The 10,777-nt window shown below is 39.8% G+C and overlaps 4 protein-coding genes across 4 annotated transcripts; 3 read left to right on the top strand and 1 right to left on the bottom strand.

Moving 5' to 3' along the window:
• Nucleotides 1–119: 119 nt before the first annotated feature.
• LOC106307046 (protein yippee-like At4g27745) lies at nucleotides 120–1,544 on the top strand. The gene is made up of 4 exons (XM_013743883.1): nucleotides 120–224; nucleotides 481–516; nucleotides 612–764; nucleotides 1,159–1,544. Exons 3-4 carry the CDS (start codon nucleotides 672–674, stop codon nucleotides 1,387–1,389), a joined length of 324 nt encoding a protein of 107 aa, XP_013599337.1. The 5' UTR covers nucleotides 120–224; nucleotides 481–516; nucleotides 612–671; the 3' UTR covers nucleotides 1,390–1,544.
• A 59-nt stretch (nucleotides 1,545–1,603) lies between these two features.
• Nucleotides 1,604–5,403, top strand: LOC106303402 (dehydrogenase/reductase SDR family member on chromosome X homolog; the record flags this gene model as incomplete). Its single annotated transcript, XM_013739680.1, has 9 exons — nucleotides 1,604–1,656; nucleotides 1,728–1,916; nucleotides 2,007–2,127; nucleotides 2,308–2,425; nucleotides 2,776–2,912; nucleotides 3,333–3,434; nucleotides 3,542–4,670; nucleotides 4,822–4,924; nucleotides 5,029–5,403. Coding segments are annotated over 7 exons (783 nt in total), but the record flags the coding sequence as incomplete, so codon positions are not given.
• On the top strand, nucleotides 4,189–5,130 carry LOC106303403 (acyl-CoA-binding domain-containing protein 2-like). The gene is made up of 5 exons (XM_013739681.1): nucleotides 4,189–4,192; nucleotides 4,388–4,560; nucleotides 4,603–4,670; nucleotides 4,822–4,924; nucleotides 5,029–5,130. The coding sequence occupies exons 1-5, from the start codon at nucleotides 4,189–4,191 to the stop codon at nucleotides 5,128–5,130; spliced, it is 450 nt and encodes a 149-aa protein (XP_013595135.1).
• A 1,078-nt stretch (nucleotides 5,404–6,481) lies between the features above and the next one.
• LOC106301370 (protein phosphatase 2C 57) lies at nucleotides 6,482–8,811 on the bottom strand. The gene is made up of 11 exons (XM_013737751.1): nucleotides 8,397–8,811; nucleotides 8,199–8,327; nucleotides 8,000–8,102; nucleotides 7,800–7,910; nucleotides 7,625–7,704; nucleotides 7,487–7,540; nucleotides 7,294–7,410; nucleotides 7,148–7,202; nucleotides 7,013–7,045; nucleotides 6,889–6,935; nucleotides 6,482–6,808 (listed from the first exon to the last, which is right to left on the bottom strand). Exons 1-11 carry the CDS (start codon nucleotides 8,726–8,728, stop codon nucleotides 6,688–6,690), a joined length of 1,182 nt encoding a protein of 393 aa, XP_013593205.1. The 5' UTR covers nucleotides 8,729–8,811; the 3' UTR covers nucleotides 6,482–6,687.
• Nucleotides 8,812–10,777: the final 1,966 nt, after the last annotated feature.

Consider the following 10,777-nt stretch of genomic DNA (forward strand, 5'->3'; position numbering starts at 1 on the left):
CTTACTATAGTATTTAGTAATGTAAATAAATGTTAAAAATAAGTAAATGAAAAGTAATTAAAAAATATGGAGAGACAAGTGTGTCTCGCTCACCTTTTCATTACTCATTTGCTTCTTTCTTCATTTTCCAGTGATAAAAGCAAAACCCAAAGGCAAGAACTGCTTGATCAGATCAGAGAGAACAATAAAGATCAAAACTTTCATCCGAGTCCTTTTAAACCCTAGTAAGATCCCTCAAAATCATCGACTCCTTCTCGTCTGACTATTCTCCATTTTTTAATCCGGGAATATCTACCGAATATAATATTTAATGTATATTTTTATATTCCTTGCGTCTAGAATAGTATTATATAGTTTGGTCTCTTGTCACTTCTATTTGTTAATTGACAAATTTGAGGTAAAACCGTGTGGAAATTGGAATATTCAGTCCTGCACGCTAACAACCTGCTCACTGTTCTTCTTATCCTTTATTTTCTTCAGACATTGGAGTTTGGTGAACTTACAGATTCCAGAAAGGTTTCTCTTGATCTTCCCTTGTCTGTTACAAATTCTAGTTTCTTGTTTCCACAGTGGGGCTGGTTTCTTTTTTAAATTCGATTTCTTGTGAAAAGGTGAGAACTTGCTTGATCTATCTGGAGCAGTTGACCAACGCACTGAAAGTGTTTGAGAAAATGGCTCAGTCAATTGGTCCAAGGCTGTATAGTTGCTGCAACTGCAGGAATCATGTAGGGCTTCACGATGATATCATCTCCAAGGCTTTTCAGGTGAGAATCTGCTTCATCATTTTCCTTTTGTGATTGCTTGCTTGCTTGCTTGTGTCCCTTATGGTAGATGTAGAGAATCACACTAAGACTAAGCTGCAGCTCTGAGGATCTGCCTATGATTTCAAATTTTAGGAATGTCCTTGGCTTTAGTCTTTGATCAATACTACTCTGATCAAGAATGCATTTTTCCTACCTGTTTGTTGGTGTTAGAGTCAAATCAAAACTTGGAGATTGATTGATCCTTGGGACAAAACCAAAGAAGTAGCCTTTTGATTCAAATTGTAATAAACAACAAGACTAGTTATGTCTGAGAGATGCCTCTTAGCATTTGTGTTTCTCGATCCTGAATACCATTTTCAGTTGAATTTCTAATACCATGTTTCTCGATTAATAGGGAAGAACCGGGAGAGCCTTCCTCTTCTCCCACGCAATGAACATCGTGTTAGGCGCTAAAGAAGACCGGAATCTCCTAACGGGTCTCCACACTGTGGCTGACATATCTTGTGCTGACTGCAATGAACCCTTGGGCTGGAAGTACGAGAGAGCCTACGAGGCCTCGCAAAAGTACAAGGAGGGCAAGTTCATTTTCGAAAAAGCTAAGATTGTCAAGGAGGAGGATTGGTAGTGAAAGAATAATTTGGCTACGTCAGATTCCAGTCTTTATGGATTTCACAATGGCATCATCCATTTCTCAGTTCATTGTCTCTCTCTCTCTCTGTGTGTTGTTAATCATGTCAGTCTCTTGTGTTTAAATAAATGAAAAGCTGACATATTATTGTATATGATGAGTCCATCAACCATGAGCAGAGTCACTTGAGCAAAAAAGTTTGTTATAAAAAAAGCTGTGTGGGTCAGAAAATCTCGCCAGCCATGATCCCTTCCACGATTCGAGGTTATTTTATTTTAATTTAAACGGAAAATACACTTTTTTGTCTTTACTCACTGTGTATAACAACGTCGTAGATCCTCTAAGAAGAAGGAGAGTTTGGGATGGATGGAGTGGATGAGAGGATGGAGCAGCGTCTTCGGAGAGATTCTCTTCCAAAGGATCACCGCCTCTCATTTGCACAACCCTCTCCCTCTCCCTCCCGTCAACGGCCTCACTTGCGTTGTCACTGGCTCCACCAACGGCATTGGCCGTCAGACCGCTAGGTTTATCCTCTTTCCCCGTCAATCAAATCGCGAGTTTAATTTTGTGTAGACTAGGGATTATTGCTGATGCCTTTGCTTCTTTGTTCGCAGGCAGCTTGCGGAAGCTGGTGCACATGTTGTGATGGCCGTGAGAAACACAAAGGCAGCTCAGGAGCTGATTCAGCAATGGCAGAACGAGTGGTCTGGCAAAGGTCTCCCACTTAATGTCGAGGTACACTCTTCTTATCATCTCCTATATGGATTCTCTCATATTATAATGATGAATAAATTATAGTTTGTGGCTATTGAGACTGGAAATAGTCAATAATGTGTATTAGTTATTAGACAAGAGTATTAGTTTTGTTACATGTAATTAAGATCCTCTGTGTTCCTTTTTTATTTGTTTGTAAAGGCAATGGAACTTGACCTTCTTTCATTGGATTCGGTTGCGAGATTCGCTGATGCTTGGAACGCTCGTTTGGGACCTTTGCATGTTCTGATTAACAATGCTGGCATCTTTGCTATGGGAGGTTGGTTTTATTACCCCCTTTTAGCTACTTTCTCTCCCGTTTGTTTCCTTCTTGGATTTTCACCATCTGTTTGATATGCTCTGAAGATCACTAATGCTTCATTCATCATCATCAATATTCTAACTTGATGGAAGGACCCAATTAGTGAGAACTGGCATGTATAGCGTTGATTTCAAACCTAAACTCTTATGAGTTATAGTTACGAATGTTGTCTAGAGCAAGACTACTATTATTGCCGGTTTATGGAACTGTCTGACGGATTTCTTTCTTAAATGATTGTAGATACATTTTCTGCAGTATATGTTGAGGAAAAAAATCAACTTAAATGCTATACTCTCTAATTTGGGTAGAGGCGCAGAAATTCTCAGAGGATGGATACGAGCAGCACATGCAAGTAAACCATTTAGCTCCAGCTCTTCTTTCAGTACTCCTTTTGCCGTCTCTAATCCGAGGTTCTCCTAGCCGAATCATCAATGTGAATTCCGTGGTAAGTTTTATTGATCACTAGTAATATTACATGCTCCAAGTCTCCGTTCTCCAGTTTTCTATGCTCTTTAGGTAATGATGTTGAAAAAAAAAAGTTAATTGTTTGTATATTTTGTAACTTGAAAAGCTCTGGTCGTGTCAATTGATTGCAGAATATATAGAGGAATGAAATAGGTTCTCTCTAAATTGCTGAAAGACACATGCATGTTATTATATGAACAGAGTCTTGGTATAGATAAAAGAAACAAACCCAAGCTTGCTGAAAGTTTTGACCCGGAACATACTACAATGACTCGATTCTACTCTCTGCGTTCATCATTGCTTATATGAGGGAAAATCTATGGCATGACTGTTTATATTTATCGTCTTTGGTGATTACTTTTTCATGCAAGATAATGTGTTGTCGGATTCACTTTTGTAGATGCATAGTGTTGGTTTTGTTGATCCGGATGACATGAATGTTGTTTCTGGTCGCCGCAAGTACTCGAGCGTTGTAGGATACTCGAGCAGCAAGCTAGACCAGGTGAGCTTACCGTAATAATTTTTAATTTTTTATAGGCCAGGGATCTACCCAGGATTCTTCAAGCTCTTTACGCAGTGATACTTATTTCATATTTTCACCTCAAGAAGGTTGTAGAAGTTCTCTCTTCTCGGCCACAGACCCTCAGATTCCAGAGTACTGGGAAACACTAAAAACCGACGATTGGCCTGTTTGCCCATTCATTTCCCAAGATTGCCGACCTACAAATCCTTCCGAAGAAGCACACAACACAGAAACTGCACATAGAGTGTGGGAAAAGACACTAGAGCTGGTGGGTCTTCCTGTCGGTGCAGTTGAGAAGCTCATAGAAGGGGAAAATGTCCAATGCCGATATGGATCTCAGCAAGAATAGTCGTCCAAGAAAACAACAAAAAGTCCACATGTTGAATGTGTCCCTCTTAATCTACTGTACACTGGGGACTGAATACCCCAGGCATGTGGTGTGCTCGAGAAAAGGACAAGAATGGGTGTGAGAATGAATGTTTGATTGTTGGTTAAAAAGGCACGCTTTAGCTGCCATTCCATGGCTTATTAGCAAAGTCTTCTTCAAGTTTTGCCTGGACCGGCCTAGTGGTGGGTAGTAGTTTCTTCAGTTTGAGTGGAGGGTATTTCCGTAAATGTGTCCCTAGTTTGTGCAAGTCACGTTGCGCATATAAATATTTGTAGCGGTGAAAGCATCTCTCATGGACAGAAGTGGTATTACCTCACCTTCCTCTTTATAATGTTTCTTGCTTAAATGGGTATTCCATGAAAGTGATTCACACTCACTATGTAGTAGACCTTAATTATGAGTGGGATTCTTCTCTCTTCATGAGATGCTCATTTAAGCAAGCAATGTTAGTGAATCGAACGATTTAATTAATATGGTGTATGAGTTTTGTTTTTTCTTATAAACTTAGAAAAAGGAAACTTTGATTTCCTTTAATGCTTTCAAGTTTATGAGTCTTCTACCGTCGGTGGTGAGGCGGATTCGGTCGTGGCGGAGCAGGGTAGCTCAAGAGACGAAGACGATGATTGGGAAGGCGTAGAGAGCACGGAACTGGACGAGGCTTTCAGCGCTGCTACTCTCTTTGTAACTACAGCCGCCGCTGATCGGTTGTCGCGGAAGGTGCCTAGTGATGTCTAGCAGAAGCTTTACGGGTTGTACAAGATCGCTACGGAAGGGCCTTGTACTGCTCCTCAGCCTTCTGCTCTCAAACTTACTGCTCGTGCCAAGTGGTATCCCTCTCTCTCTCTGCCATTAGCTTTACTTGATGTTCATCACTTAGTTAGCTTCTTTTGCCTTTTGAAAGTGTTGGAGATGATGTGGTTTTATTGAGACTGAAATTTCATTGATTGGGAGTTTCAGTTGATCTTCTTGACTTTTCAGGCAAGCATGGAGGAAACTGGGTGCTATGCCCACTGAGGAAGCGATGGAGAAGTATATTGAGATTGTCACTCAGCTTTATCCAACTTGGTTAGACTGTGGCCTGGTATTAACCTTTTTTCCTCCTCTTCTTTTATTTTCATTCTGTTTTTTTTCTTTTTCTGGACTGTTTGTTTGATCTTCTCTGCTCGGTTTGTTGTGGCGTACCAGAAAGCTGGAAGTCGAAATGATGCAGTCTCAAGCTCAGGAGGAACCATGGGGCCAGTTTTTAGCTCATTGGTTTATGAAGAGGAATCGCAAAATGAGTTGTAAGGTTATCTTGTTTTACTTTTCTCTGAGTGTCTAGATCAGATCATATCTGTGAAATCTAAAGGTTCATTTAAAACTAAGAGAGTATGTTAACTTAGCATCTCGTATAGCTGCAACAACTTTTTTTTTTTAGTGAACTGGCTACTATATTATCAACGACGAGCTAGTGGAAGAACTTGGAGCTTTTTTTTTTCTTTTTCGTTTGCTGTCTATCTGAATGAAAAACTAGTCCCAATCCTTGCGTTTCTTCCTGAGAGACTGATGCCATCCATGCGTTTGCTAGAGAAGGAGAAGCAGACAGAGAAGCCATCGCCGAGTTTCTAGTGAAGCAGACAGACTAAACACAAAAACTAACCGCGGAGATGCCGCATTGTATATGATGAAGTGACTTATTTAAAAGCTTTTTTTTTTCTTTTTTTTTTTTGACTCTCACTTACCATGTCGTTTCCAACAGTGAATCACTTGGACGTTTCAAAGTCTTGTCCTTTTTAAATCTCTCCTTTTTCTTATATTACAACAATCTTTTGCTGTATAAAGAAGGTTTTTTTCTTGTCATTATTGGATTCTCAGGAAATGAGTAACCGACTTTGGCGGTAAAAATGGTGATAGAGACAAGTACATCAATTAATGACCAAAGAGATTTGTGCTCCTTCCATCTTCGCTCCAAAGAACCCTGCCTTAGGATACAAGAAAATGGCCCTGGTGGTGGTTACACGGTACTAACCGCCACCATGATAATCGTCCTGTCCTCCTTTCTCCTCATAAACGAGACCAGGCTCATTCTATTGATGTTTCTACCCATGCCAGCTTGGGTATTACACTATTAGACACTCACCGAAATAACATCCAATTTATTTACATTTTCGCCTATTTATTTGTAAATAAAACTCTGAAAAGTCAGTCTACCTAATTAGCCCATAAAAATGCATGCTAACTCTACCTAATGTTCCCATCTTATATATGCCTAAAAAGTGTCAAGGGGGCAAACACTTAGAACCATCAACTGTTGCATGAGCCATGCGTTTCTCTACTTAATTAACTTGTAATTTTCAAATATATTTGGATATGAATTATATTGAATGACATTTACGTCTCACAAACCTTTCTACTCTGACTTTACAAATATATAAACTTAAAAATGTCTTGTGGAGGTTGGTAAATAGAAAAGATCAAAAGAACAAAACTCCCACCAATAATTTTAGACTGCAGAGTACATTTAAGTTCTTGGTATAAATATAGCTTAACTCAGTTCTCATTTCTCACTCATCAGATCGTTCTCAAAAAGCAGAGTCCTAATGGGATATAAACGGAAGTTGATAGTCCATATAAGTTTTTTTTTTTTTTTTGTGAACAATGATAGTCCATATAAGTATTTGCTTTTATGTTGGAGTGATTTTTTTTTTCTTTACACTAAGCATTTACTCCAACGATTTTACATGTACTTTGGTGAGTTACCAACTGTGAGGTAATCTCCATCTCTAAGAGAAGGCTAGAGAGTTTGACATAGTTACATGTTTTATATACACTAAGGAAGGAAGGAGATTGGATGTTTCATTTTACTCAAGAGAGAAGAGAAGTCATCCATATGCAAACGGTAACTATTCCCACAGTGGCTGCCGCCTGAACCAGTTCAACCACCATGTTTTGCCGCTGCACCGGGAGCTTCTTCCACTCTGTTCTTCTGTTTTCATCGAAACCAAGACACGTCAAGAGTCTATGAATTGGAAGACCTTTTAAATGAATCATGTATGGAAGACCCACCCTAGATCAGCGATGATGATGCTGATGTTGTCCTCAGATCTCCGGTCCTGAAATTATGAAAGCGATGTCAGTTTCGGGATCCTGATTAAAGAAAGCTTGAGAGGAGGGGTTTTCGTTATTTTACCAAAGCAACTTGAGCAAGAGCTTCACAAGCAAGCTGTTACAGAGGAACATATAAAAGACTAGCTCAGACTCAAAACCATATCTATGTGTTATTGGAAACTAATTTGTAAGGACATGAATCAAAAGAAAAGCTTGCCTGGACATTTCCATGTTCTCGGAGCTGTTCCCTTACGAAACTAACCACGTCTTTGCTGCATCAGCAAAAAACATTTGATCACTATCATCTCTGTACTTACTGAGATAAATAAGCATATTATTGCATGAGGAAAGAAAAAAGGAAACCTCTTCATGTAGTCCCACAATCCATCAGAAGCTAAAATAATGAACTCCACATCTGATGTAAGAGGCACTTGGTAGATATCCGGAGTTGCGACAACCATGTCCCCTTTAAACTCGATTCTGCAACATTCCATCAAATCAGGACAGAGATCCTTGAAGAGGTTTGATATAAGCAACGTTCTGAATAGTTCAGTACCTCGAGACAAACTTCTCGGACCATCTTCCTTCATCGACACCCTTCTTCAACATCCTGTGTTCATGAACTATATATAGTGAGCAATGAGATAGCATCTTAAACAAAAGAGCAATTGTAAGGAAAGAGAAAGAACGCAACTCATGCTTCTTCGTCTTGAATCGGATGTCACCGAAAGCACGAGATACAGCTATGTCTCCACAAATCCTTCCATTGACAATCTGATTTGAATGAAGAGCAAAGAAACCGGTTTTAGCAAGTTACACACAGTAAGTGATATTTGAGAACCATAGAAAAAAGATTGAGGAAGACACACCCATCCACCTGCATCTTTGATCCTCTTCATTTCCTGAACAGCTGCCTTACTGCTTCCATATGGACGATGAGAATCAGTCAACTCCTCTATTTTTCCAGATCGAGATAAGACCTATTCCAAACCATTAACCACATGAAAAAAAAACTACAACGATTCACTGACCAAATGTCCACAACTTCTTCTAAACCAAGAAGACTTACAGCGCAAGAATCACCAATATGTGCAAAGTAGGAAACATCATTTCTAATGAGCATCACAGTAGCCGTTGAACCAGACTCATCTTCTTCACCTTTTGTTTCTAGCCTAAATCCAAAACCATATACATAAAAAGTATTCAACTTTACTTCACCCAAATCACCCAAATCAAAATTAAATCAAACCCTTAAACGAAAGCTTCACCATTTGAGCAAACTCTGATCCACGCTCTCAAAAGCCTCGACCAAAGCTCCCTTGATCGCACCAAAGTCACCACCTTTCAACAAAGATCCAACTTGCAACGCCTCAACACATCCCTTGTACAGCTCCTCCCTATTAAAAAACCATCATCATCACCATCACCACTAACACAGTTCCAAAAACTGATCTTGCATGAAGTACCTGAGGAACTTAACAGAGGAGGATCCAGCGTGGCCGTCGAAAACCGCGGCGAAGGAGAAGCCATCGAGAGCTTCCGAGCGGATGACGATGTCGTCCTCCATCTCCTCCCTGAACCCTTGAACGCTCGTGTACCCCCACCGGATTGGCGTCACGCCCGCGAGAGACGACGGAGCGTCGATCGCAATCGCGGAGCAACGGTGACGACGACGACGACCATAGGTGGGGTAGACGACAAGGCCACCGCCGGCGTCGACGATTGATTTAGTATGAGGGGCTGAATGGTGGAGAGCGTTGGAGTGGAATCGATGAAGGTGAGGCCTGAGAAGCGCCATGACTCGGTGAGTCAGGCAAGAGCGAGTTAACTCGGAGGGAAAGAGAAAAATGGTAAGAGTGGCAGTGGATTCTCCTTTGGAGATAAGAGAATCAACCAAGGCGTCTTAACTGACTTAACGGTCCACTTTTCAGTAATGGGCTTTTTGATTAATGGATATGGCCCGAAAGTGGGATTAATTATCTTTGAGTTTGACCATTAATCAAACTCGAGAATTTTTTTGTTTTCTGTTTCCTCTCCGATTCGCTGGCATTTGAACTTGATCAGACGTCCAATCTTCCACGTATATAGCTCAAGTGAGGGAAAACAGCCATAATCTAACCTGAAATATAACAATATGTTCAATTTATACCTGACATACGGTGTTATTAACAATCATTATATTTCAAACGTTTATAGTTCTCTATCGAGTCTGTGTAGTTTTTTATATACTCTTTTCGCGTCTGGAATAGGTTGCAGAATCGGAGAAGGATGCTTAAAGAAAATATGCCATATTTGGAAGATTTTCCGCGGAACAGCCAGACAGAACAGTTTAACGATTGTTTCCCTCAAGGAACAGTCCGAGCGATTGTTCCCCACATTTAAATAAACACCAAGTTAATTTGGAAGTTTACCCTAGTCGTCTCACTTCCCCTTTAGCCTAATGGTGCCTCCATATAAAAGCGTCGGTTCGGTATGATTATTTTATTATGTACACTAGTTTTTAGCAAGAAACCTAGACTTGTTTTTGACAATTTGCGACTTGTATGGAAAACGGCTCCACCTCTCATCTAGAGAAGATCATCATAAACCCTCTTATTTCTATTTTTTATTTATATGCAGTATTATTCAGAAATCATGTCTTTGATATTTTGTGTTATGTCTGAGTAGTCGGCTAGCTTGTCTAGGGTTCTTGGGCGTTGATCCCATGAGCTAAACATAGATAAGCAATTCATTATGTTATTCATTCATATCAATTCTTACTGCTTGCACTAATCTGATCATTTAATGCTTGAACCTAGGTCTAATCAACTCGCTAACCGCGTAGAAGATGACTCGATACTGAATGAGCTTAGCAACCCTAATCAGCGAAAGTAGATATTAGGGTGTTAGTGAAATTATCGGACTTGATCTCTAACGCTTGCCCTCGATCTTGCTCTAAGCGAGAGTTTAGGTATCAAGATTGAGTGGCATAGGGGGCAGTTCCACGTCAATGTGCTGTTCTACCTGAGTGATCTGAGTTCTAGATTGTGTTTAATCGTGCTTGAATAATTGTTTGGCTCAGTATTGACACCCGATGAAATAACCTCAGATTGGCTTCTTGTTAAATTTGCATTCTTTAATCAGTCTTGTTACTTGTTTCTCACGAAACCATAAATTCAAACCCCAAATCTTGTTTTAGCTTAGCGTTGAACCAATAAGATAAAGTGTAAACTGGTCCTCTGAATTGAATCTAAACATACAACACTGTTAACTTAACAGCAGCGAGATTTATTTTTAGTGTATCAATACCTAATTTATATGGCAGTGAAAATTCAATTTTTATACATAACCTATTCATTTTATGCAAAAATCTATTATTACCGATAAACTAAAAATGTTCAGTTTAACAATATGTTCAATTTTTATACCCTCAAACATTCATATACATCTATATTTATCCATAAAAAGTTAGTAACGGTTTTTTACTATTTTAATTCAAAATAATATATACTCATCCATAAAGTTTAGATACATGTCTTATGCCGCATGTCATTCTGTAATGACCCAACCCCAACTCCAAAGGCCAAAGGTAATGCCTTTAAAACTCCACCACCTCCACCTTCTCCCATTTCACCAAAAACTTAGAAAATAAAGAAAAGTATTAGAGAGAGAGAGCTAAGAAGAAGTGTGATTATTTTATAGTCAGAGAGTCGCCGGAGCTCGTCGCCGGAGCTCGTCGCCGTGATCACGTTCAGCTTGCCACCACCGACAAACGCCCTAGGTAACCGCCGGAAACCGCATTCCTTAAGCTCAGTTTCGTTTCCGTTTAGTAATTCACCCATAACTTCCTAACCATTGATCATCTCGT

Source organism: Brassica oleracea, chromosome C7 (genome assembly GCF_000695525.1).
Source record: "Brassica oleracea var. oleracea cultivar TO1000 chromosome C7, BOL, whole genome shotgun sequence".
NCBI lineage: Eukaryota > Viridiplantae > Streptophyta > Magnoliopsida > Brassicales > Brassicaceae > Brassica > Brassica oleracea.

Bases quoted from the DNA above. Each gene is read 5' to 3' on its own strand.
- LOC106301370 (XM_013737751.1), bottom strand. From the start codon at position 8,728: ATGGCGCTTCTCAGGCCTCACCTTCATCGATTCCACTCCAACGCTCTC. The intron at 6,936-7,012 runs GTAAAATAACGA...TCATAATTTCAG, and splicing joins CTCTTGCTCAAGTTGCTTTG to GACCGGAGATCTGAGGACAA. The intron at 6,809-6,888 runs GTGGGTCTTCCA...CGATGAAAACAG, and splicing joins ATCATCATCGCTGATCTAGG to AAGAACAGAGTGGAAGAAGC.
- LOC106303403 (XM_013739681.1), top strand. The intron at 4,671-4,821 runs GTATCCCTCTCT...TTGACTTTTCAG, and splicing joins CTTACTGCTCGTGCCAAGTG to GCAAGCATGGAGGAAACTGG. The intron at 4,925-5,028 runs GTATTAACCTTT...GTGGCGTACCAG, and splicing joins CTTGGTTAGACTGTGGCCTG to AAAGCTGGAAGTCGAAATGA.
- LOC106307046 (XM_013743883.1), top strand. From the start codon at position 672: ATGGCTCAGTCAATTGGTCCAAGGCTGTATAGTTGCTGCAACTGCAGG. The intron at 765-1,158 runs GTGAGAATCTGC...CTCGATTAATAG, and splicing joins TCATCTCCAAGGCTTTTCAG to GGAAGAACCGGGAGAGCCTT.